This window comes from Spermophilus citellus (genome assembly GCF_964194105.1).
Source record: "Spermophilus citellus genome assembly, chromosome: 11".
NCBI lineage: Eukaryota > Metazoa > Chordata > Mammalia > Rodentia > Sciuridae > Spermophilus > Spermophilus citellus.
The window spans coordinates 82512492-82535935 of NC_138192.1; the positions used below are offsets into that span (position 1 = coordinate 82512492).

General features: G+C 37.2%; 1 protein-coding gene across 3 annotated transcripts in view; it reads right to left on the reverse strand.

The window, feature by feature from the left end:
• Nucleotides 1-23444, reverse strand: part of ZNF385B (zinc finger protein 385B) — a 389695-nt gene that overhangs the window by 264477 nt on the left and 101774 nt on the right. For all 3 annotated transcript variants that reach the window (XM_081261413.1, XM_081261414.1, XM_081261412.1), the window contains exon 3: nt 23116-23415. In XM_081261413.1, the coding sequence (XP_081117539.1) occupies nt 23116-23413 (298 nt within the window). In that variant the 5' untranslated portion in view covers nt 23414-23415. The remainder of the gene's footprint in view (nt 1-23115; nt 23416-23444) is intronic.

Sequence of the window (23444 nt, forward strand, 5' to 3'; positions counted from 1 at the left end):
GATATGGTCTGAGGGTGAAACTGAGGGGCTGAGTGAATGTTTATTAGCATGCTCCAGGCTCTGGGTTCAATCCCCAGCACCTCAAAATTAAAGATAAATAACTGATCCCAGAGTGGAACCTGGGAATCAGTACTATTTTAAACTTTCCTATTGAATTGGGGGTGTTAGAATGCTTGCCTAGCACTGGGTTTCATCCCCAGATCCTAAAAAACCAAAAAACAAAAAACAACAACAAAATTTCAACTGATTTTAATGGGAGGCCAGAAATGGGGAGGCAATTGCAGAATGGTCCCCTAAACCTGCTGTGACTAGCTTTCCTGCTTTACCATCACTGTTTCATGATGGTGTGTCTTAGCCTATCTTCTAGACAAACCACCAACAGACCAGCATTTGGCACTATTCTTATACAAAGAAAGAATGGCCATCAAAAGAAAGAAACTTGTTCTTCTGGATCAGGATCTTGCACAGATGTTCAGTCTTTGTGGCTTCGGGATTATATTCCCTATGCTGATGCTTGGACACTTCTCTGAACCTATGAAGACTGCCTGGCAGGGAAAGTCTTGGCTCTATATGGATTCAAAAACAAAAATTTTACCTTCAATCCTGAGTAGACAACACACAAATGCCAGCTATTATGTGCTGACCATAATAGGGAGAGGGTATATGGCTTGATGAAAACCCAACAGCATCACCTTCAAATGCAAAGAAAAGAATATTTTAAAGAGTAGCAGTCTAGTCAATTTAGACTAATTAGAAGGCAGAAAGAAATTGTCAGCTGATCATAATATTAATCAAACCATTTTACACTTCTGCAAACTGACAGTCAATTGAGATAAGCAAGGATTTTGAGCTTAGAAAACAAAGAGCTAAATTAACATTCAAACTCAGCATTAAACTCCTAGAAGCAAAAGAATTCATGATAAAATGTCCATCATCTCGCCATGACTTTGTAATACAGTCCCAGAGGGAAGATCACCCAGTGTTATGAAACAGTGTGAAACTGAGTGATCTTCCCTTTGGGAATGTAGGATCTTGGGGGTTTTGTTACATGTAAGATCACCCCTTTGGGTTAATAAGATTTGTAGATATTTTGTGTAAAAATCACTCAGTATTATGAAACAGTGTTTTCTGTTTGACAAAGAACTAAATGTATGAGGTTAAAAAACAAACTCATTGTGACAAGGGTAAGCTCATACATGCTGTCATATTTGCAGATTTAAGGTCTGCCTAAGTAGTATTTTAATGTGGTTTCAGTCTTTCTTCCTTTGGTTTTATATGGTAGTGTAATTTATACTGAAATACTTCTAAAGTTGTCATTTCATCATAAATCTGCATTTGGGGTAAAATTGGGAGTTCATAACCCACTTCAATCTAATGTATGAAATATGATATGTCAAGAGCTTTGTAATGTTGTGAACAACCAATAAAAAATAAATAAATAAAAAATAAAGCTGAGGTTCCCTGAGGCCTGGTGGTTTACATGGGCACTCATGAATAAGACAGGTGGGTATATTTGATGGCAAGGACACTGCACAATCATGAATCCTTGAGGAGTATCTTTACAACAAACTCTGGAAGGTAAACATGTACCCTTAGGTGAGATACATTGTAGAGAGTCAGGCAACTCCTGCTCAGGACCTGACCAGATACTTTATTTTATTTATTTATTTTTATGTGGTGCTGAGGATGGAACCCAGAGCCTCACACGTTCTAGGCAAGTACTCTATTGCTGAGCCACAGCCCGAGCCCAGTGCTACACATTTTTACTAGACAACTTTTGATTATTTCACATTCCTTCCACTTTCCCTCCGCTTCTTGCATCTTTCATATTCTTCTTTTATGTGGATATATTTGTTATTCTCAAAACTATGTGTATGCTAAAAATTCAAAAGCACCAAAGGGTATCATAGTTGAACATAAGCCTACTTCAAATAGTACAATGGATATATAGTTTAAAGTAATTCTTCTTTGAACTCAAACCCCTATGAAATAAATCCATACATTCTTTTTCTTGCCTCCCCTTCTCTCTCATGTATATATACACAATATATACACACACATATTAAATGTATAAGTCTATCTTTCTTTTACACTAACAATGTATGCTTTGTCCTGTTAAAAAGAGCTTGGTTTTTAAAATATGCCTAACTTATTACCTTTTTTCATTTTATAAGCATATTTCAATATGATAAAGAGAAAATAAATTCAATATTTGGGTCAGTAAGAACCACGACTGTGGCAATTATAGCTAATAATTAAAGGTTCTGATTAAAGGTGAATCTATAATCTATATATATATTGAAACATGAATATGCAGAATAATTTTTAAAAAGGCTCCATCTTGTTTGATGCTTGTTTGGAGGGGAGTTTATAACATTGTATAAAAAATTTCTTTTAAAATAGCACATTTTTTCTTTATCAATTTTGCAGATATATTTTAGCTCTTCAGTTATCAAAGTACTAACTTTAGTTTCTTGTCCTTCCTCCTCCCCAACTCATAGAACCATTAATTTCTTAGTATATCAGGATTCATGTTACTCTTAGATTTGTTAGACCATGCTAGAGAAACTTGCCCTTTAGCACGAGATATGTCAAGGATAGTTAATTATGCTATACACGAAGTGCTTTCAGCAGTCAGGCAAAATAAAATGCAATATTAACATTAGCATCATTGACTAGTAGGGCTACTTCTTGAGCTCTGAATGATCAGTCCAGCCTTCTTTAAGTACTATCTTCTGATCAACAGCAAAGTGTAAAACTTTATCCCTGCACTAAGGTCATCCATTCCCTTTACAGATTTTGCCTCTATTTCCAAACTTCATCACATGGTTTATGGTCTCTACTGATAAACCCTTTTTCAAATGTGAATACCCTATCTGCACCAGACTAGGCAGGGGAAGCTGATGTGGTATTTGGCAACTGTTGAGCGGGGTTTGGGGTAAACAAGTCTAGGTTTGACTTACCGCTCTGCTGTCTTCATCAAGAGAGCACTTCAGTCATCTTTTTTTTGAGGTTGCTGATTTATTAGCAAATAAGCAAATCTTAACTTTCTCTACTTCTTAGGGTTATGGTAAGGATCAAATGGAATAGCAGTTGGAAATGAATGAAGAATTAAAACCAGTAGGTTCCCCAATCCTCCACTGAGAACCTCTCTCCCTTTCACACCCACGCCCACTCTTCCAGAGCCTCCACCCACCCCAAGCCTCACACACTATGCCATCCAACTTGGGTCTCCTGGGCTGCAGCCCCAGGGCTTCCATCAACATTGACCCTTTTTAGGTTTTAGCACTTACTACTTGATTTTAGAAGATAGTGAAAACAGGAGAAAGAATAATTTGCAATTAATAATAATGGGCTGCATTTATCAAGCCCTTACCACATGCCAAACCATAAAGTCATTATTTGGCAGCCCTGTAGCTTTTGCTATGATAACTTTTGGTTATATATTCCTTCCATTTCCTCTTAGCTCATCTTGCAAAGACCTCTATATACATTATTCTCACTTATCTTTACAACAGATCCATGCAGCAGGGTCTATTTTTATCTATGCTTTACAGATAAGGAGACTGAGACTTGGAAAGTGCAGTAATTTGCCCCCAGTCATGCAGCTTACTTGTGGTGGAGCCGGACTTTGAATTTCTCAGAAACTGCTCCCATAACCATTCAGCTCCTAGATGCAGAACCCATGTGCTGAACAAGTGGTCACTGATGTATTACCTTTTGAATTTAACACACTCATATAATTATAGATTGAGGTTGGAAGATCATCTACTTTAACCATCCACCTAACACTTAAATCTCCTTTAATCACATGTCTAAGTCACAATCTGCCTTTTGTTTCATAGTTTGAAGTATCAACATTCCTACATCTTCCTTTCTCCCCCTCCTTCATTTCCTGTTAGTTGAAACTGATCAGGTTAGAGATGGGCCATTTTTCTGCTGGGGCTCCAATAAGGGATGTCTAGAGAAGGAATCCTGTCATTTTCAGATGATTCTATTTGGAAGTTCTTGATATTAAGCAAAAATCTTTCTTCATGAAAAACAACAACAACAACAACAACAAAATGCTGATCTTAATTTTACCTGAGAGTATTATTGAAAAACTATAATTTACATGTTACATATAATAAACTCCTTAGTAATCACTTCTTGAAAAAAATGCTTTACCTTGGCAATGCTGGTTACTCTCAATGAAAGAACTTTTAAGGCCCTCTGCATTTTGCCCAAACTCCAGGCATGCTCTGCCCAGCTGACCAAACAGCAGTACCCCCACCCTTCATTATTACAGATGAATATTACTCCTATGAATACCATCTAAGAGATCATTTAAAGTTGTGGGGGGTGACTATGACTATGTCATGCTTTTGACCGAGATATGAGTTTATAGTTCATCAACATTCCTACATCTTCCTTTTTCTCCTTCCTTCATTTCCTGTTAGTTGAAACTGATCAGGTTAGAGATAGGCCATTTTTCTACTGGGGCTCCAATTGGGATCACCTTGAGAGCTTTAAAAATACCAATTCCTGAATCACACCTCCAGAGATTATAATCCATTTGATGTGAGAGGTGGCCTAGGGATCAGGATTTATGTTACTTGCATTTCCCTGTGTATTTATTATCCCAGCTTGATAACATCTACATATTTAATTACCAAGTGACCAGTGTTTGTGTTGAGCCACTGCAGGGTCCTGGAGCCTCACCTTAAGTTAATATTAGCTAGGTACACTTTGGGTAGAGGTATTTAGCCAGTTACAAATTCACTGAAATACATTATCACTCCATCCACAGTTTTCCATTTTGTTTACAACATAATATCAGCAAAGATTTTGTTAAAGGTCCTGCAGACAGGTAGGTAGTCTAGGCAGTGGTTAAAGGCATGGATTCTGGATCCCCACTGAGAGGTTCCAATCTCAGTGGAGTCAGGCGGATGATTCTGGGCTGTTAACTTCTCTGTATGTCATTTTCCCTAGCACTCATAGGATTTCTATAGTGGTTAAGCAAGTCTACATCCACAAAGAGTAGGGCATATCGTTAGCTTGAAAGTTAACTATCACTGCTGTTACTATTGTCCCATTATACTTTATTTACTGCATTCATTCCATTATAAAATGACAATGATAACACTTGTTGATAGGGATCTAATGCTGATAAAATCCATTGTCGATGAAGCAAGAGATCATTTCAAAACCATCCCCATGTTCTCCTTACGTCAGCTAACACATGATTCATTATTACTGGGTGAACTACTGCAGTATGGCTTCTAATACTTACTCCCCTTAATTTACACAAAACATCCAAATGTTCCGGCTAGACAAGAGTTAACTAATTTATTATGAATATAATATTACCCACTGTGAAATCTATAAGGTTTGGAAAACTGCCAGAAAAAAAGTCCCTATAAATTCATTTCTGAATCTGCTTACTCGTGCTCTTTTTCAGAATCCCCCAAAAATCTTGAATAAAGAAATATCACTTTCATCTGCCAGAAGAAAGAGAGGAGTCTAGACATAAAGTCATTCCATCCATCATCTTCTAAAAAACCAATACTAATTGAGGGTGAACCAGAGGGCGGGGAAAAAAAAAAAACTAGAACTAGCCACGGTTTTACCATAGATCTACAAGTGAAAGTCAAATACCAAGCTTAAAATATCAGCAAAAATACATTTTACAACTGCCCTAAAGGTGTTGCAGACACCCTGAAAGAAATCAGAAGACAGAAGGCGCCTAACCTCTAAAAATGTAGGTGTTTCACCAAGGAAGCATCTATTTACTATTCAATTGCCATTTGCAAAAGAGAAAAAAAATTAAAAGCCATTGAGCATTCACACTGTCTTAAGTTTATTTTGTTCTGCTAAAATAATACTTGATACTGGGTAATTTATATAGAATAAACATTCATTGCTTAATCTCTGGAGGATGGGGCATCCAAGGTTAAAAGGGTACATCTGGTGAGGGCCTTCTTGCTGTACCATATCATGGCAGGATGCATGACATGGCAAGAGAACAGAGATCTAACCCACAGCCTTAAGCCCTTTTATAATGGCATCAATCCATTCATGAGGGTGAATTCCTTATGACCTAAACACCTGTCACTGGGCTCCACCTTCCAACACTGCTGCACTGGCAGTAAGTTTTTGACACATGAATTTTGGGTAACACATTCAGCTATCACATTTTAGGAAATTAAAAGAAATAAAGTCCTTCAAACCAGCAATTTAACTTACTCATCAGTGCCTTTCCAATTTCAAAAGAAAAAAAATTGGAAGATATTCAGTGATTGAAATTGGGATTATGAATTCACATTGGTATTCTGCCATAACAAACATACCACACAGTCAAATATGACTGAAGTAAGTAGGAGGACATTGGAGATGGTGTGGGGACTGGAGGAGAGGATTTAAGGTAAAGAGAGATCAGTATCTTTTCTCAAGGAGTATAGTTCAGATACCAGAAAGCACCGCTAATATCATTTTAAACAAGTAAAACAAGTAATACACAATACAGGAATATTTTGACTAGGCAAAAGTAAAAAACAGATTGATGAAAGGAGGCAGAAAATGCACTGGGGGATCCAGAGTAATTACAAAGAGGTGCATACTGTTAATAGATATGAAAAATGGAAATAATTAATAATTTGTCCTCTACACAATAGATATTGAAAAATTCACTAAATTATGGAGGTGGGGGATTAATTCAAAGAAGATATGGTTTACCACACAGCCTTTATTGGGATGGTAGGGACCATCTGTTTCCAAAATTTAAGCTAATATTACCCACATTCAAATGACCAGTTTGGGCTCGAAACAGGTTTCCTAGTTTGACATGTTACATGAGTGACAGAAACCTGAGGTAGCCTTATAAGGGTCAAAAAGGTTAGGTTGCAAGGCTGGGGTTACAGCTCAGCAGTAGAGCACTTGCATTGCAGCTGTGAGGCACTGGGTTCAATCCTCAGCACCACATAAAAATAAATTAAATAAATAAAGACATTGTGTCCATCTGAAAAAAAATATTTTTAAAAAAACTACATTGAAGAAATTACTCCAAGCATCTTCGCTATATTATTCACTAATTACTTGCAAGGAATCAACATAGCATCTTATTGCAGTATGTATGTGGCTCGTTTCTACTTTTTTTTTTCTCATTTTGAGAATCAGGTTATATACTGATGTACAGTCATTCTTATCAGGGATATTTACAAAAAATGAAGGTATGAGGAAAGAGGAGAGAAAGAAAGGCAGTGGAGAAGCGTGAGTGAGCCAAGAGCACTTCCCAGTGCAGCCTTAGGTGAGATGAGAGAACCAGCCTCTTCATTCTCTGCAGAGAGGTTGCACAATGTTTAAGAGCAATATTCCAAGCCAGGATAGAATACTCTGCTGTGTTCTGGTGAGGTTAAAATTGAGGCAGCTCAGAGCTAGGAATAGGGTTTTGGTAAACAACTTAGCATGTGTACAAAATTGTTACAAGAATTTAATAAAAACCCACCTATAAATATTTTTTGTTGTGTGAGGCACATAGTAGGCACATAAAAATTATCTTTATTTTATTCTGCTTAACTAATGAGTTAAACAATTAAAGGACTGCACACTTTTTTTATGTCAAGTCTACAAGTTTCTTTGCCTTCTCTCAGAAACCTATGGGGTGGCGAGTCAAAAACTGAGTCAAAAGCCAGAAAGTCGATGGATATTTAAATAAACACCAGATAGAGGGGCAGGGGAGTGGGCACTAGGGGAAAAACCTCTCATTATGCATCTGAACTGCAAGAAGACAAAATTAACTTTCAAACCTGCTTAGGGAAGAAAGTCCTGAAAATGTTCTAGCTGATAAAGGGTAACAATTGGAAATTAATTGTACAGTACTTTTTTTTTTGTCTAAAATGCCATTGATGGTTATTATTAATATGTCATTCTTATCATTTTATTTTAGTAAATACAGGAGTCTTCATATACTTATTCAGAATTTCCACACCATCCATCATATTTTTATATACCATTTTAAGTTTCACAAATGGTAACTCACCAAAGAGCATTGTTCAGGCATTAAACTGCAACAGTAGGCATGTATTTCTTTTACAGGAATGTGAAGAAGCCTTATTTTGGCTTTCATGGAACCAGTTTTAAGAACCATTACTAGAGACCCACATTCTTATGTGGAAAGTAGAAATGGTTATCAGACTTGTGCAGAACACCCAGTTCACACTTGAACTTCACCTAAACAATGAGTTATTTTTTAATAGAAGTATATCCCAATATAAGCAATGTCCCAAATGTAATATGATTATACTAAAAATTAATTGTTTTAGCTAAAATTCAAGTTTAACTGGAAGTCCTACACAGTTTTATTTGCTAAATTTGGCAACCATGAAATGAGGTCTTCTCATTTAATTAATGAGGAGGAAAAGGAAGTTAATGAAAGGACTGAAAGATGGGAAATGAAGCTTTTGAGGTAAGAACCCATTCTCTCATTGAAGTATATTCACCTCAGCAATGTATCTGGAAACAAACCACAAACTTTGTAAAATTGTTCAAACTACTGATGTACACAATTGGGAAATTCCAAAGAATTTGGAGAGTACTTCAATTTTGCAACCACATTTCCCATCTCAAACACGTTTACTACATCTGCTCTATTTCATAAGTAATTATTTTTAAAATTGGGTGAAGTGCAACTTACAATTACTGTCCCTTGACATAAAAGTGAAAAGCTGCAGGTAAGTTGCTGAAATTCTTGAGGTTCATGTTCTCATGACTGCCTAAATCCTACCTCCTATTAAAAAAAAGAAAAATTGCTACTAAGATTTCAGGCAGATAAGCCAAATTATCCCTTTTCTATGTTCTATGTAATATGACAAGTTTCACTATTCTAAGAGAATTCTGAAATTCTAAAACTTCTTTAAAGGTTTTCATTATTAAACACATTACATCATCATGAATTTCAAAGAGAAAATTTTGATGCCCTATAACCCTCTAATTTTCAACCACGGACCCAATTTGTTTCTTAGGCTTTGGGGAAGTGATAAATAGGAGGGATATTTTATTTGTAAGTTGAAATCCATAACAAAGTACCCCTGACAATCTGACAATGAATTGTGACATGACATGACATTCTCAAAAGAACCAAAAAAAAAAAATGTTGTGTAAATGGTGCTTTGTCCAAAACCAGAAAATCGTTTCCTAATTAAAAGAGCACATTCTAAAGTGTCCAATAATAACACTTTTATTTGGAATTCATAATCATGCTCAACCACTTAACCTAGGCAAAGATCCAAGAATTAACACGAAGAAAATCATAAAATTCAGGATTTCAGAGGTGTTTTCAACTCCATTGTCAAGACCCCATCAGAGAAAAGGTGTACTAGCCTCATCCCACCATGTCCACTGACCCATCTACATATCCATTACCAACATTACCAACATGCAGAGAATAAACACAATAAAGAATACCCTCCGATGTGTCTTGGTAATTTTGATCATCTCTCTTTCAAAATACATTATGACTCACAAGATGGTCAACAAGGGTTATTTTCTGATGGAAAGAAGAGGCTCAGGAAGGCCTTCTTACCACATTCATAAATGCATTACCTCTGTGAACATTCCATAGAAACAAGTAAGATGAAGTCACTGCATGAAAGGGGATGTTTTTCAAGTGTTTAATGTATCTTCAGAATGCCTTACTTTGACTCACTCACCCAGCTCACAGCACAGACATGTACAACCAAGTGGGAGTAGTTCCGTCAAAAGTAAAAGGTACAGAAGCCTTTCCCGCTCTGCAAGAGTGCTCTGGGATGTAGCAACAGACAAGCAGATGAGTAATGATGAACTGCACAAATATGGTCAGCATGAGGAGAGTGACTTTCTACAAATGTATAGTAGAGATGAACAAATACTTCACATTTCAGAGCACAGCTATTTTGACAATGCATGTTAGGGAAGGTCCACAGTGGTAGATGTCAACAACTTGAAACCTGTAGATCCTGGATGAAACAACATAAAGAACTCTGGAGAAATGACAAAACACCCAGAGAGTAGACTGGGCTGAAAGTCAGAGTCTCTTCTTGAGGGTCTAATTAGACTCTTCCCACCTCCCCACTTTTTTTTTTTTTTAAATCTCACACAGACACCTTAGCAGAAGCAATCAGCTTTGACAGAACACAGGAATCCCAGCAGTGAACCATAAATTGACCATTACCATAAAAAGAACTGCTAAATGAGAAACCATGTGCTCAGTATAAAACTAATTTCATGCTTTCAAAAGCACACAGTGGCTTCTAGCAAGATAGTGGCCCTGGGACTTGCTGAGACAGATTGGCGAACACAAATGGTTTGCTCCCGATGCGTCTGCTTAGTCAAGCTTTACATGTACTGGCAGCAAATGGGGTTCTCGAGTCTTCTGTCAAATACAGACTTATCTATAACTTTAAAGCTGAAAGCCATAAAACAGCTGCCTCAAGTAAATTTAGCAGGAAAAACACATATACACACACCCCATGTACCATGTTAGCTTCCAATCAAATAAAAATAGATTCCTCTGCAGACCGAACACTTAATAAGCATAATGCTATCTGAATTCGTCATCACCTTCACAATCCTTCCTTGTTTAGGAACGGCTTCTCATCATATAGAACTAGAGTTTAGCAGAGGCTAAGCAATTGACTCCATCTACCAAGAGGCTAACTTTGAGCTGCCCTTGTCTATTTGGCTTTCAGATAGCCCATACTCAAAATGCTACATCAGATCTTTTGGAGCATGATGATCATATTTAACATAATTTAACTTCCCCAGGTGAGCACTGGGGGAAGTTACACTTATCATGATAAAACCTGATACATTTAAAATATCACATCTAATTAAAACATGCTTCAAGAGGAAATGCTGTTAATTTCCCCCCCCCTCTCATTTGGCACACCATCACTAGAAATCAATTACAGTAGGTTGCCCACTGCATGACAGGTCATAACTTTTAATTATTAATAATGTCCAGCTCAACAAGGTGTCAACTCCAGTATGTAATCCATTCCTCTTACTTTCTTAGTTATCTCGTAAACATGACTTTGCTTCCTCCTATATATTTTTCATGTCAAAGATTCTACAAAGTACATTTAGTTTACAGCCTTTTTCAGACACCTGAAGCACATAATAACACTGCTAATTGCCTACTTTCGGTAATGATAGCAAATCGCATAATATCACTGACTTGTTCTGAATATTTAAAATGCAAGGGAAGTCACCTACTGGTAAGATGTCCTCGGCACACAGCTTACAGTGCAGAAGGAAAAGGATGCTTATCACACCCATTTAAGGAGTAACTTCCCAATAACATTAAAGAATCAGACATTTGCTCTTCAGTTTTCCCCTTTGGAAATGTCAGTACAACGTGATAAACACAACTGATGACTCCACAGGATTCAGCACAACATACGAAAGAATCTGTAACTGACAGCCCAAACCTCAGCATCCAAGTTTTAGAATAAAAATGCTCACCTCTGCTAGGAAGTCCACTCCACATCCTGCAGGGCTTTCACCAGCTTCCCGAGCAACCAAGTTGGATAAACAAAACTTCCAGGATGTGACCAGGGTAATGTACAGTGCTACCGGGACTTGGCTGCAGCCCTGATTATCCGTGTGACAGCACCACGTTATATCAGTGCCGCTCCAAACCTTCCCAGTTGCTGGCTTATTGCACTGCTCATTGAAAATCCTTCACACGCTGGCAACATTTTAGGGAAGGACAAGCACACTCTGAGTCATTTGTAAAGAAAGCAAAGCAATTTCAATTCTATATCTCCACGCGTGCTGAAGCCAGAAGCACTGTCAACGCACAAGTCTGAGGTGGATTTATGCCGAGAAACAGGCAACCTAAGCCTTCATTATCAATGCATGAAATCAACCACTGTGATCAAATTCAAGCAAACCACAAAAAGCATGTAATTATGAAAGGCTCCACAGATTAGCACCAAACCTTGTGGAATGAAGAATCATCTATCAAAATTGTGTAAATGTTAAAAATAGCTCTGGCTTTTCAACAATAAGCAGGATACAGAAAAGCAATCAGTAGTCTATATTATAAGGACTTATTATCAAGGTTGCAAAAACCAAAATAGCTATAGGTTCCTGGGACTTCTGTCCTGACAAATGAAATCACTAGAAGCTACAACAATTATAACCAAAAAAAAAAAAAAATCCACAGATTTGGCACAGATGTCCATTAAAGAGCAAGTCAAATATCCTTTAACCCCTAAGCGCCTGTCTGTGGATTAAAATGATAATAAAAATGTGCAGGGCTCTGTTAACACCAGGGCAAAATACTATCAGTTTTACTTTAGGACAAGTTCTTAAACAATAAAGATTTAAATTTATTCTCTTTAAAGATTTTAACATGCCAAAGAGTATTTTCGACATCATAATCTTTGTTCATTATTTTAAGATAACCTATAGTTCATTAAAACCACATATCCCTGTTTCAGTCACCCCCAAATTGAAACCTTTACCTTTCAACATCTTCTTCCTTCTGTTACTAAAATGCAAGATGCAAGAGTGGTTGACATAGTCTTAAAAAGGCACAAGGTAGGGCTGGGGATGTGGCTCAAGTGGTAGGGCGCTCGCCTGGCATGTGTGCGGCCCGGGTTCGATCCTCAGCACCACATACCAACAAAGATGCTGTGTCCGCCGAGAACTAAAAAATAAATATTAAAAAAAAATTTCTCTCTCTCTCTCTCTCTCTCCTCTCTCACTCTCTCTTTAAAAAAAAAAAAGGCACAAGGTAGCTACACCCCAGAAAGTACCAGCAGTGACTTGCGATCACAAAATGCAGAGCTTTGACATGTTCATGCAAAGCAAAAAGGACATAAAACACTTACCAAAAAGTCACCAAAGAAAAGAAAAGAAATCCTTAGTAGGCAGTACTAAGAACACATTTAAAGGTCTGTTTAGATTTTTTAAATGGGCTTAGGTTCTCACTAAAATCAGGATCCATTAAAGGCAATGCTTCATTTGGGGATCTTCTGCAAGTGACTGGGTTCTCTTCTAGTATTCCTACTCTCCCTTAGGGGACACATTTAGCACTGTCAATAGTCTAAGACATCTGTATACAAATAAGCATATGCCAGAACATACATACACAGAACATGGCATTTGGGAGCAATATCAAATGTGGCACTCCCAGGGTTATCTTCACTATGTCACTATCTGTAGAGTTGACTGACTGTAGAGTCCCTGTCTGTAGGATTAGACACCTTTCCTTAGAGACAGACGTGGACACACAGGAGTGGATATACAAATGCATATACAAGTGCACGTGTGTGTACATGTTCACATTCTACGTTCCATGTCAGTCTCTGCAATCACCTTTCCCCACCTGAATTCTATTTATTTTGTGAAGCCCCTGGGGCTTCAGTGTATCATGAGAAATGACAGACATCATTGATTTCACAATTGCTCAGTCCCCTCCCTCTCAACTCTTCTTGTTGTAGAAAATACTTCATGAAAGATTATGGGATTATTATTATTATTATTATTATTATTATTATTATTATTATTATTATTACCACATGTGAAGTTCCCTAGTAATACAAGTTTAAAATGAAACCAATATTTTGATTATAGATCCTTAATTTTTTATCTGTAGTATCTGAAACATTACTGAATTTAAACATTTTCAGATGCATATACCATGAATTACATAACATCTCCAGTAGGGTCTGGGGCAACAATTGTATAATCAGAAACATTAGCATTTCTGTAGCAAAACATGTGCATATTCATACTAGCTGGGAGAAATAAACACTATAATTAACCTCACATCAGTTCAGGTCAGGTTTTTCCATCAATATGAATTATAAAATCTTCTGGTTTTCAGAGCTTCTTGGATTTTAGGAGTTTTTGCAGGTAAAAGAATAAGGATATGTAGAAATGTGTATTTAAACGTATAATGCTAAGAACCATGAAATGGTGCCTAAGCAGGTGTTCTCCTGCATGGGAAAGAGATTTTGGTGGGTAGCAATGCTTAGCAGGATGGGCAAAAAATATAAGGGAAGGTGCTATTAAGACTGAGACATGGGGCTGGGGATGTGGCTCAAGCGGTAGCGCGCTCGCCTGGCATGCGTGCGGCCCGGGTTCGATCCTCAGCACCACATACCAACAAAGATGTTGTGTCCGCTGAAAACTAAAAAAATAAATATTAAAAATTTTCTCTCTCTCTCTCTCACTCTCTCTCCTCTCTCACTCTCTCTTTAAAAAAAAAAAAAAAAGACTGAGACATAACAATCATTTATTGATTGCCTACTTTATATCTACTGGCAAAAAAATATATTTAACATACACAATTTTTGGCAACTTACTTTAATTTTAAAAAAATTAAAAGGAAGAATGCATTTTCAGAGTGAGGCATAAAACACTGGGTTTTTTTTTTTTACCATTTTCTCATTGTACCCATACGCAAAATACATAGAATATTAGACAAATATAACACTGTTAGAAACAAACAATAAGTTTTTACCTTATAAGATAAATGTCCCTATTTTATTTGTGTGTGCTATGTACTTCTTGGTATGGGGATTCTTCAAAATCACTTGTAGAAATAAACAGCAATATTCATTATCATCAACATTCAAACTTTAATTTTAAAATCCACTTAAGAAAGAATGTTCCCAAAGAACATGAATATTATGTTGCATTTAATTGGAGTTTATTCTATGAATATATTTAATAAATACATTTTTTAATATTTATTTTTTAGTTATAGGTGGACATAATATCTTTTTTATTTTTATATGGTGCTGAGGATCGCAGAACCCGGTGCCTCACACATGGTAGGCGAGTGCTCTACCTCTGAGCCACAACCCCAGCCCCAATAAATACATTTTAAAAGTAAGTATATCACAAAACTTTAACAGAGAAAAACATGGACTCTGCATGTTAGACCAAGGGCATTTTACATACTAACCAACTTCTGTGTTTTCTGATTGGCCTTTGGGATTTAGATTGACCTGGGGAGAAGTCTTCCTATTTACTATATAAAGTCGAGTGGAATGTATAACTCTTGTCTTAGTATCTAGAGTATGATCACAATGTCATTTTCCTTGAGAAGAAGAAAACTGAATTTATCTGTTCTTTTTTGACATTATAACACAAGTTCACAATTTATTTCTTTAGCAACCAAAATGGTACCCTGATGGTTTAAAGAAGTTATTGTAGTTTCTACAAGTAACTGACTATCCAAGAGGGTATACATCATCTCAGGATTAAAATCAAAATCCCATGTACCTTTAACATCATGTCCACATAATAACAGATGAACATTCAATATCTATAGGCCAAGAGTTGCTGGATTTGCAAGGCAGGCTCATCAGAGGGCAAACTCTTGAGGTGGGTTGATATGACATGGATGTCATTAAACTCAGTCCATAAAACATAAAACATCTAGCCCTCCCAGCTCCTTCAAACTCTTCATGTAACCAAAGAAAGAGCAAACATGATTCATAGTTGGCCCAAGAATCAGCTCCAGAAAAACCACTCATGCCAAGAATGAACACCAACCCTATGGCTAGTTGTAACATTCATCAGGGATGCCTAATTTGGTACAGCCTCCTTGGCTACGATGCTGTAGAATATGAAAGCAGAGCATTTATGTGAAGAAAATTGGTCAGTCATGGCAACAACACATTTATTCCACAGTGGAAATAAATAATAAATTTTATGTTTCCATTTAACTGGTTACCAAAAGCTTTTCTCCCTAGAGAAAGATAATACTCCTATTCCAAGGAGACATCAAGATTTTAAGAATACCTTTGGTGATTTAAATCAATCACTCACCAAATACTTTTCCATAATTTTTGAATTCAATTCGCTCACTAAACAATGCCAATATTTAGTTTCCAAAATCTAAAGCATTGATTCCTGATGTGAAGCTACCCTTATCTTTTGGTAAATATGATATACATAAATGTTCATAATCCAAAGAATTCTTTTTAATTTTTTTTTAGTTACAGATGGATGCAATAACTTTATTTATTTATTTATTTTTTTTAAGAGAGAGTGAGAGAGGAGAGAGAGAAAGAGAGAGAGAGAATTTTATTTAATATTTATTTTTTAGTTCTCAGCGGACACAACATCTTTGTTTGTATGTGGTGCTGAGGATCGAACCCGGGCCGCACACATGCCAGGAGAGCGCGCTACCGCTTGAGCCACATCCCCAGCCCTATTTATTTATTTCTATGTGGTATTGAGGATCAAACCCTGTGCCTCACACATGCTAGGCAAGTGCTCTACCACTGAGTCACAATCCCAGCCTCCATTCCAGTGCATTCTTAAAGCACAAGACTATTCCTCACCCACTGAAAAAAGGTCAATCATTCCTTTTGACTCTCTCTTTTTTTTTTAAATTCCATTCAAACCCATTCATATATTGATCCCTTAGAGTTTTCAACTCTTAGTCAACATCCTTGTCTAACATTTTTTAACCACATGTACAGAATAGGGAATTGTTTTACAATACCTTTTTCAGGTCTATTTCAGGAATTGTTCTGACACCATCCAAATGGCCAGGACTCTGTCTCAAAGTTAAAGCATTTTGGGGATCTGGAATTAAACTTGAGCATTCCTTCTATTTCTAAATTGCTCTATTCCCATTCACAAGGAACTTCAATCTCAATATGCTCTATAAAGGGCTGGGTTTGCAGCTCAGTGGTAGAGAGCTTGTCTTGCATGTGTGTGGCACTGGGTTTGATCCTCAGCACTGCATACATAAATAAAATAAAGGTATTGTGTCCATCGACAACTAAAAATTTTTAAAAATATGCTGTATAATACAAACCCCAGCTAAATTCATTTAGGGGGAACGGAGGTGGGATACCTACTCTATCCTTCCTTGGAGGAACAGGGTCAGGATTTTCTATAATACTTGGAATCTAAACAGTATAGATTCTGGTTAAGTCAAAGAATTGGAAAAGTCCATTGATATTCCTTGCATCATCACTGGGTCTAAATTACTCCAAGCAACAATTCTTGGGCCCTCTCAATGGGAACTGAGATTTATGCTGAGAAAAACAGATGCCTTCCTTTCAAAGCCCTAGTTGATTATATTTTGACCATGATCTTTTCTCCTTTGAAGTTTATACTTTCGTGAAAAATCACAGGATGTCATATGCATTCTACCCAGTATACAGAAAGTATAATAATTATTCTATAAAAGAAGTTTTAAACATTTATAATTAAGAAGCCTGTGGATAATGACATTTATTGTAAATAATGTAACCCACCTACCTCACGCTGAAATCACTCACCTAACAAACTTACTGGTAGAAACTTAATGTATTTCATCAATGATTTGTTATACCTTCACTCAGGCACTTTTATTTTGCAAAAATCAGATTTCTTGGTTGAATAAATGGCAAATTGAAAATGAAGGAAAAGCAAGCATTTAAATCTGTTTCTGGGATGCAAGTATAGCATGCACAAGGCTCTGGTTTTGATCGCTAGCACCATAAGAAACAAAAATGAATGAATGAATAAATGAATGAGTAAACTTTTTTCTATTATAAAAATAAAAGGCATTATCATATTAATGGATACTAGCCCTATCTCTGCATCTACCACACAAATCGGCATCATTTAAAATTTATGTTCTTTCTTAATACCTTTTAAAATGGACTAAAATTTTTCCATACATGGGACAATATGAATATGTTTAAGTAGTGACTTTTATTCCAGAACACTGGAGAAAGACCTCTGCTATCCATCCCTATATATAAACATACTTTCTGTCTCCCTTATAGATTCTGTTTAATGCACAGAAGATGCTCTAAGCATCTGTCAAATAAGCATGTTCCAGTCCAGACATGCATGTCATACACACCCTCACCCGTTTGTAAGGTATTTCTTTGCTTCCATACCTATTAGTAAGTTCCACCAAAATGTTGAGGTGGGGATGAGGAAAAAAAAATCTTACTTTCAATAGACTTGTGGCACCATCTTGTGGTAGTTCTGTAGCGTTGCGTCTTCAAGTTTAAAAATTTTTCGAAAATGGAAATGCATTCAAGGATAAATTTAACATTTTAAATATACATGAGATTCAGTGTGAAAATTTTGAGTGGTGTGCTTAAAACTCCATAGACAAGGGATGAAGATGTAGCTCAGTGGTAGAGTAGTCGACTAGCATACACAAGGCCCTGGGTTCAATCCCCTACACCGTCAAAAAACAAAAAGCTAAAAATTCTCTCTCATACACACACATTTTAATGATTATAATAGCAAAATATAATATCAAAACTCTGACCCTAAAAGCTGTTTAATAGCAATAATTGTTTCTTGAATGTAGAATGAAGATCAGAGTCCATTAGGAGTTGGGGGGAAACAACAGAGATCTGAAGGCATCAAAGAGAAGTACAGACCATGGCAGCAAAGAAAATAGCAGGACAGATAATGCTGCAACTGAAAAGAAAAACATCTTCTAATCTTGTTCTCCATTCCCATTCCAACACATCAGCTCTACTTCCTGCTATATAACATCCCAGGCTTTTATCACCATTATCTTCGGCCACCCAAAATGCCCTCAACTTAAGATCTACTCAAGCTCAATTTAAAATTTGAAAAACCAAGTAAAAGATGCCATCTCTCAAATGGAGGCAGTTTATTTCCCCACCCCTTGAATTTAAGGTGGCCAGTGACTAACTAGCTCTGACCAAAAAGAATGCAATAGCTGCAGCTTCAGCCCTGACTGTCTTAGAACGCTCCTCTGTGATTCCATGTAAGGAAGCCTGGTTTAACCTCCTCCAAAAGCAGTCTGCTGGTCAGAAGGATCCAGGCTCCACCTGCTAAATGTATGCATGAGCATTCTGCCAGTGATTCTGCTGCAGCTGCAAGAATGGTTCCCCTATGCATCCAAGACAAGAACAACTAGCTGAGCCCAGCTCAACATTTTGACCTAGAGAAGCATGATTCAATTAAAATGTTGTTTGAAAAACTATTTCTAAAGTCTTCTGCCTACCTTCTCAAACCTGCAAACTTCCGTGTTTCTTTTCAATTTTCTCGATTCCATCCACATCTCTGTTTTTCAAATACTTCAAGCTTTTTCTTAACTTGAGATTCTGGAGAGTCTCTTCTCTTCCTTTGGATTACTTTTCTCCACTCTCTTTGCATGACTAACTCCCTTTTAAGTCTTAAAATTTCAACCTTAAAGACAGTTATGAATTCCTTTGGAATTCACTGAACGCAAAAGAAAATGGTTATCCTTCCTCCTTTAGACTGCTTTTGCATCTTTGTCCAAAATCAATTTGGTACATGCATATGGGTCTATTTCTGGGTTCTGTTATTTCTTTTGATCTCTATTTCTCCATTAAAATCACACCATCGTTTAGTTTAGCTATGTAGCAAGACTTAAAATTAGGTAGAGATTCCTCCTGCTTTATTCTTTGTCAAGATTTTTTTTTTTTTTAGCTACTCTAGGAACTGTGCTTTCCCACATAAATTTTAGAATAAGCTTGCTATGTCTGGGGGAAAAAAAAAGATCCCTCTGGGATTTTGACAGAAATTTCAGGAAAACCTACAGATCAATTAGGGAGACAACATCTTAATTATGTTGAGTTCCAATTTGTGAACATGGTACATCTCTCCATTGAGATCTTTGGGGATTTTTTTTCCTCAATGTTTTGTGATTGTACATGTTATTTTTTTAAATGTATATGTGAGTATTTCATTTTGTTGTGAGTTGTTATAATTGTACTGTTTTAATTTTGATTTCCAAATGCTCATTTTTAGTACACAAATGATTGATTTCCTGTGTTGTTCCTCTGTCTTGCAAACTTGCTGAATTCATTTAACATTCTTAGAATTATTTTGTAGATTCTTTGAGATTTTTATATTGACCATCAAGTCATCTGCAAAAAGAGAGTTTATTTCTTCCTTTCTAATCTGTATGCCTTTTATTTTTCTTGCCTTATTACAGTATGTAGAAATTCCAGTGCTATGTCAAGTAAGAGGCAAGAGTGGACATCCTTACCATGCTCTAAATCTTAGAGAAAAGCATTCAATCTTTTATCATTAGATACATTATCCATGGGTTTTGCAGATTCTCTTTATTAAAATGAGGTAACTTTCTGCTAGGTTTTCTCAAATGCCTTTTGAGAAAATTACTGTATCACTTAATATATCATAAAAGTTATTTTTTTGTTTGTCGATATATTGGATTATATTATCTATTTTCAAATGTTGAACCAGCCTTGCATACCTGGAATAAATCCTCTTGGTCATAATTTTTTCATACATTGCTAGATTCAGTTTGTTTAGATTTCACTGAGAAATGTTGAGTCTAACTTCTTAAAATACAGTAATTTATAGTTCTATTTTTTTAAAAAATTATCTTTGTATTTGTTATCAGAGAAATATGGGGCAATTTTTGATAGTTTTCATATACATTGTTTCCTTCTGAAAAGTCTGTGCAGAAGGAAGAAAATTTTCAGTATTAAACAATAAAGAAGATGCGCATGGTGACCAGCAATTCCAGAAGTTCTGGAGGCTGAGGCCAGAGGATCACTAGTTCAAAGCCAGCTTCAACAACTTGGTGAGGCCCTAAGAAACTCAGTGAGACCCTGTCTCTCAATAAAATTTTTAAAAGGGCTGAGGATGTGGCTCAGTGGTTAAGTGTGCCAGGGTTCAATCCTCAGTACAAAAAAAAAAAAATACCCTATCTGCAAATATGGTTACATATGAGGTTATGAGGTAGTGAGGATTAAGGTTATATAAATATATATAAATATATATTTATTTTTATATTTTGAATGGAGACACAAATCCACCTATGATGTTCTCTAAAGCCAAGCAATGGGTACAAAAGTGACACTGGCATTTTGTTTCCTCACCAGGTGCTTTCTTCATAAGTGAACTTGATACCTTTTCTGCCTCAGCAGGGAAGAGAAGTCACCACAGCCGACTCCGCCCTCTACGTGCCAGGACCCCCTCAGATCTAAGTTCTTAAGATGGATTCCAAGTACGCCCTCAAGCCCCAATAATTGGTATATATGAAAATCAAGGACACAATCTCACCAGGAGTACCACAGTGTAGGAGAAAAAAAGCACATATCATTGAGGAATGGAGCATTTTGCTACCAGTCAGGGATAAAGTGGAAGATGAGTCTATCTCATAAAGGACCCCCAATGCCTAAGGAACTGGTTAGGAACATCAGTGAACACAGAGACAGCCAGGATAGTAATCATCAGCCAGAAGAGCATTGTTTGTCAAGACCATAATAAGGTAGACACCACCCCTCCATTCCTAAGCAGTTTCCTACTGCGTGGGCTGAACAACAGGCTGAGGATAGACAGAGTGAGAGCCACTGTGCCCAGGCCTCTACGCTCCAGGGTCCATGTAGCCAGATCTTAATTTGGCAATGAGATGGATGCTTTATAAATAGAAGTGAATCTTCTACATCGAGGAGTCCTGAATATACAAAAGTGAGAAGTTATGGGCTGAGAGTGTGTTAGGAGAGTTGCTACCAAGCAGGAAATAGAAATTTGATAGATCAAAAGCATGGAAAGTGAATGGAAAAAAAAATCAATGTCACAGTTGCTCCTCATTGAATCAAGATTCAAAACAATGGATAAGGTGCGCACGCGCAGGTAAGCACCAAGCTAGACGCAGGTTAGCTCCTGCCATTGGCCTAGCATGTTATCATAGACCACTTTCCCTATCACTGGGCATTCTTCAGAAATATAATTTCTAATGATTATGTTGTCCATAGACATTTGAACTCAGATTCCATTCAAACTTCCACTTGGACTATGTACTCTCGGATTCATTTTTTATCTAATACTAATGATATTCTTAATATGTAAACATACGGACAGTCCCTAATAATAAGTAAACAGAAAATGAAAAATAACTTTTCCCTACTGTTAGCATGTATCATATATAAGTTCCTTTACATTCTTTCACAATGCTAAGTATTGATTGAGAAAATGGTTTGATCATGTGAAATTATATCAGGTAAAACGAAATTGGGTTTGGCTTGAAATACAAAAATTATTTCTTTGTAACACACACACACATACACACACACACATACACACACACACACACACACACACACACACACACACAAATTTTCATTAGTGCTCCATGCGGATCATGTCCAGTGTAACTTTACAAAATCCAGAACCTTGCAGCAGCACCAAGTGGAATTTCAACAGATGGCTTCTCTGTATCACCTCCCTTCAAGTTGAGGCCTTATGACCAGAGCAAACACTCAGTCAAGTGGAGTCTAGAGCCCCTCTGCCACTTTTAGAAGGAAGCTTCTCTTGGCCTTCCACCCAAAACCTGAGTAGAAGGCCCTCCTTTGTGGAAATCTTCACCACAGGTAACTTGATTTCACAGTTCTCCTGAGTTCTGTCACTGTGAAGCTACCTGGTGACTGGCAATCAGGAGGAACAAGAGCTACCCAAGGATAAGATACAGCACTGGAAAGCTTGTTTGAAATTCAGGGCAGATGCAGGAATGTAAAGTATCTAAGCCTCTGACTCTGCCCACCTGACAAGAAAAGGGTGGGAGGAAAGTGAAAATGAGGGCAGGAGCTCAGGGCAGGCCTTGTGGGTCTGGCTGCGCCCAGTCCTACTGTCAGAACCGCAGCGGCACACTGCTGGCAACTCTGTAAAACAATATGACAAGTCTAATGTGCAAGATTAATACTCTCTTCCTGCATCTTGGGATGCTATAAATAAAGCTGTAGCTTTTAATACACTATCAAGTACTGCACCACCCAATAGAAAGGAGATAAAGAAAACTCTCTCGGGGAAGTCTAATTTTGCATAGAGGGGGAAAATTGATATCACAGATCCATTTTAAACACATTTCAAAATATATTGAGGGAATGTTCACACCCGATGGGGATACAGGAAGTCTGCAGTCCAATATAGAAACTCTGTGTGGGGTGGAGAGAGAAGGAAAAATAAAGAAATATGTTGAGAGGGGACAAACAACTCCTGGATTTTGCCTGTGGGGACAAGGAGATATATATATATATACATACATTGTAGTTTCAATTGGAAGATGTCTTACTCTATACCCTTCATTTTCTGTAACAAAACCATTTGTCCCAGAAGTAATGGGAAGCCTGAGGCCCTCCTTCCTACCTGTGCTGGTGTTGGGGCTGGGGCTGGCCAGCAGTGTCCCCGAGCTCTGGGCTGGAAGCGGGGGCTGCCCATCGCTCAGCTGCTTCACCCGTTTGCGATGGGATTTGCCGTTGTAGTGGACCTGGGCCTGGGCTGCAGAGTTCAGCTGGATGTTGCACACCTCACAGAAGGAGAACAGAATTTTCTTTTTCTCTTTACTTAACTGGTCCTCAGGCCTGTCGGTCTTAATCCCCCTTTCTTCAAAGCCCCGTAGAAAAGCAGCCATATTCATAATTCCATCTTCAAGATGGTACTTCATACCTGGAAAATAAAACAGTACTAGTGCCTGT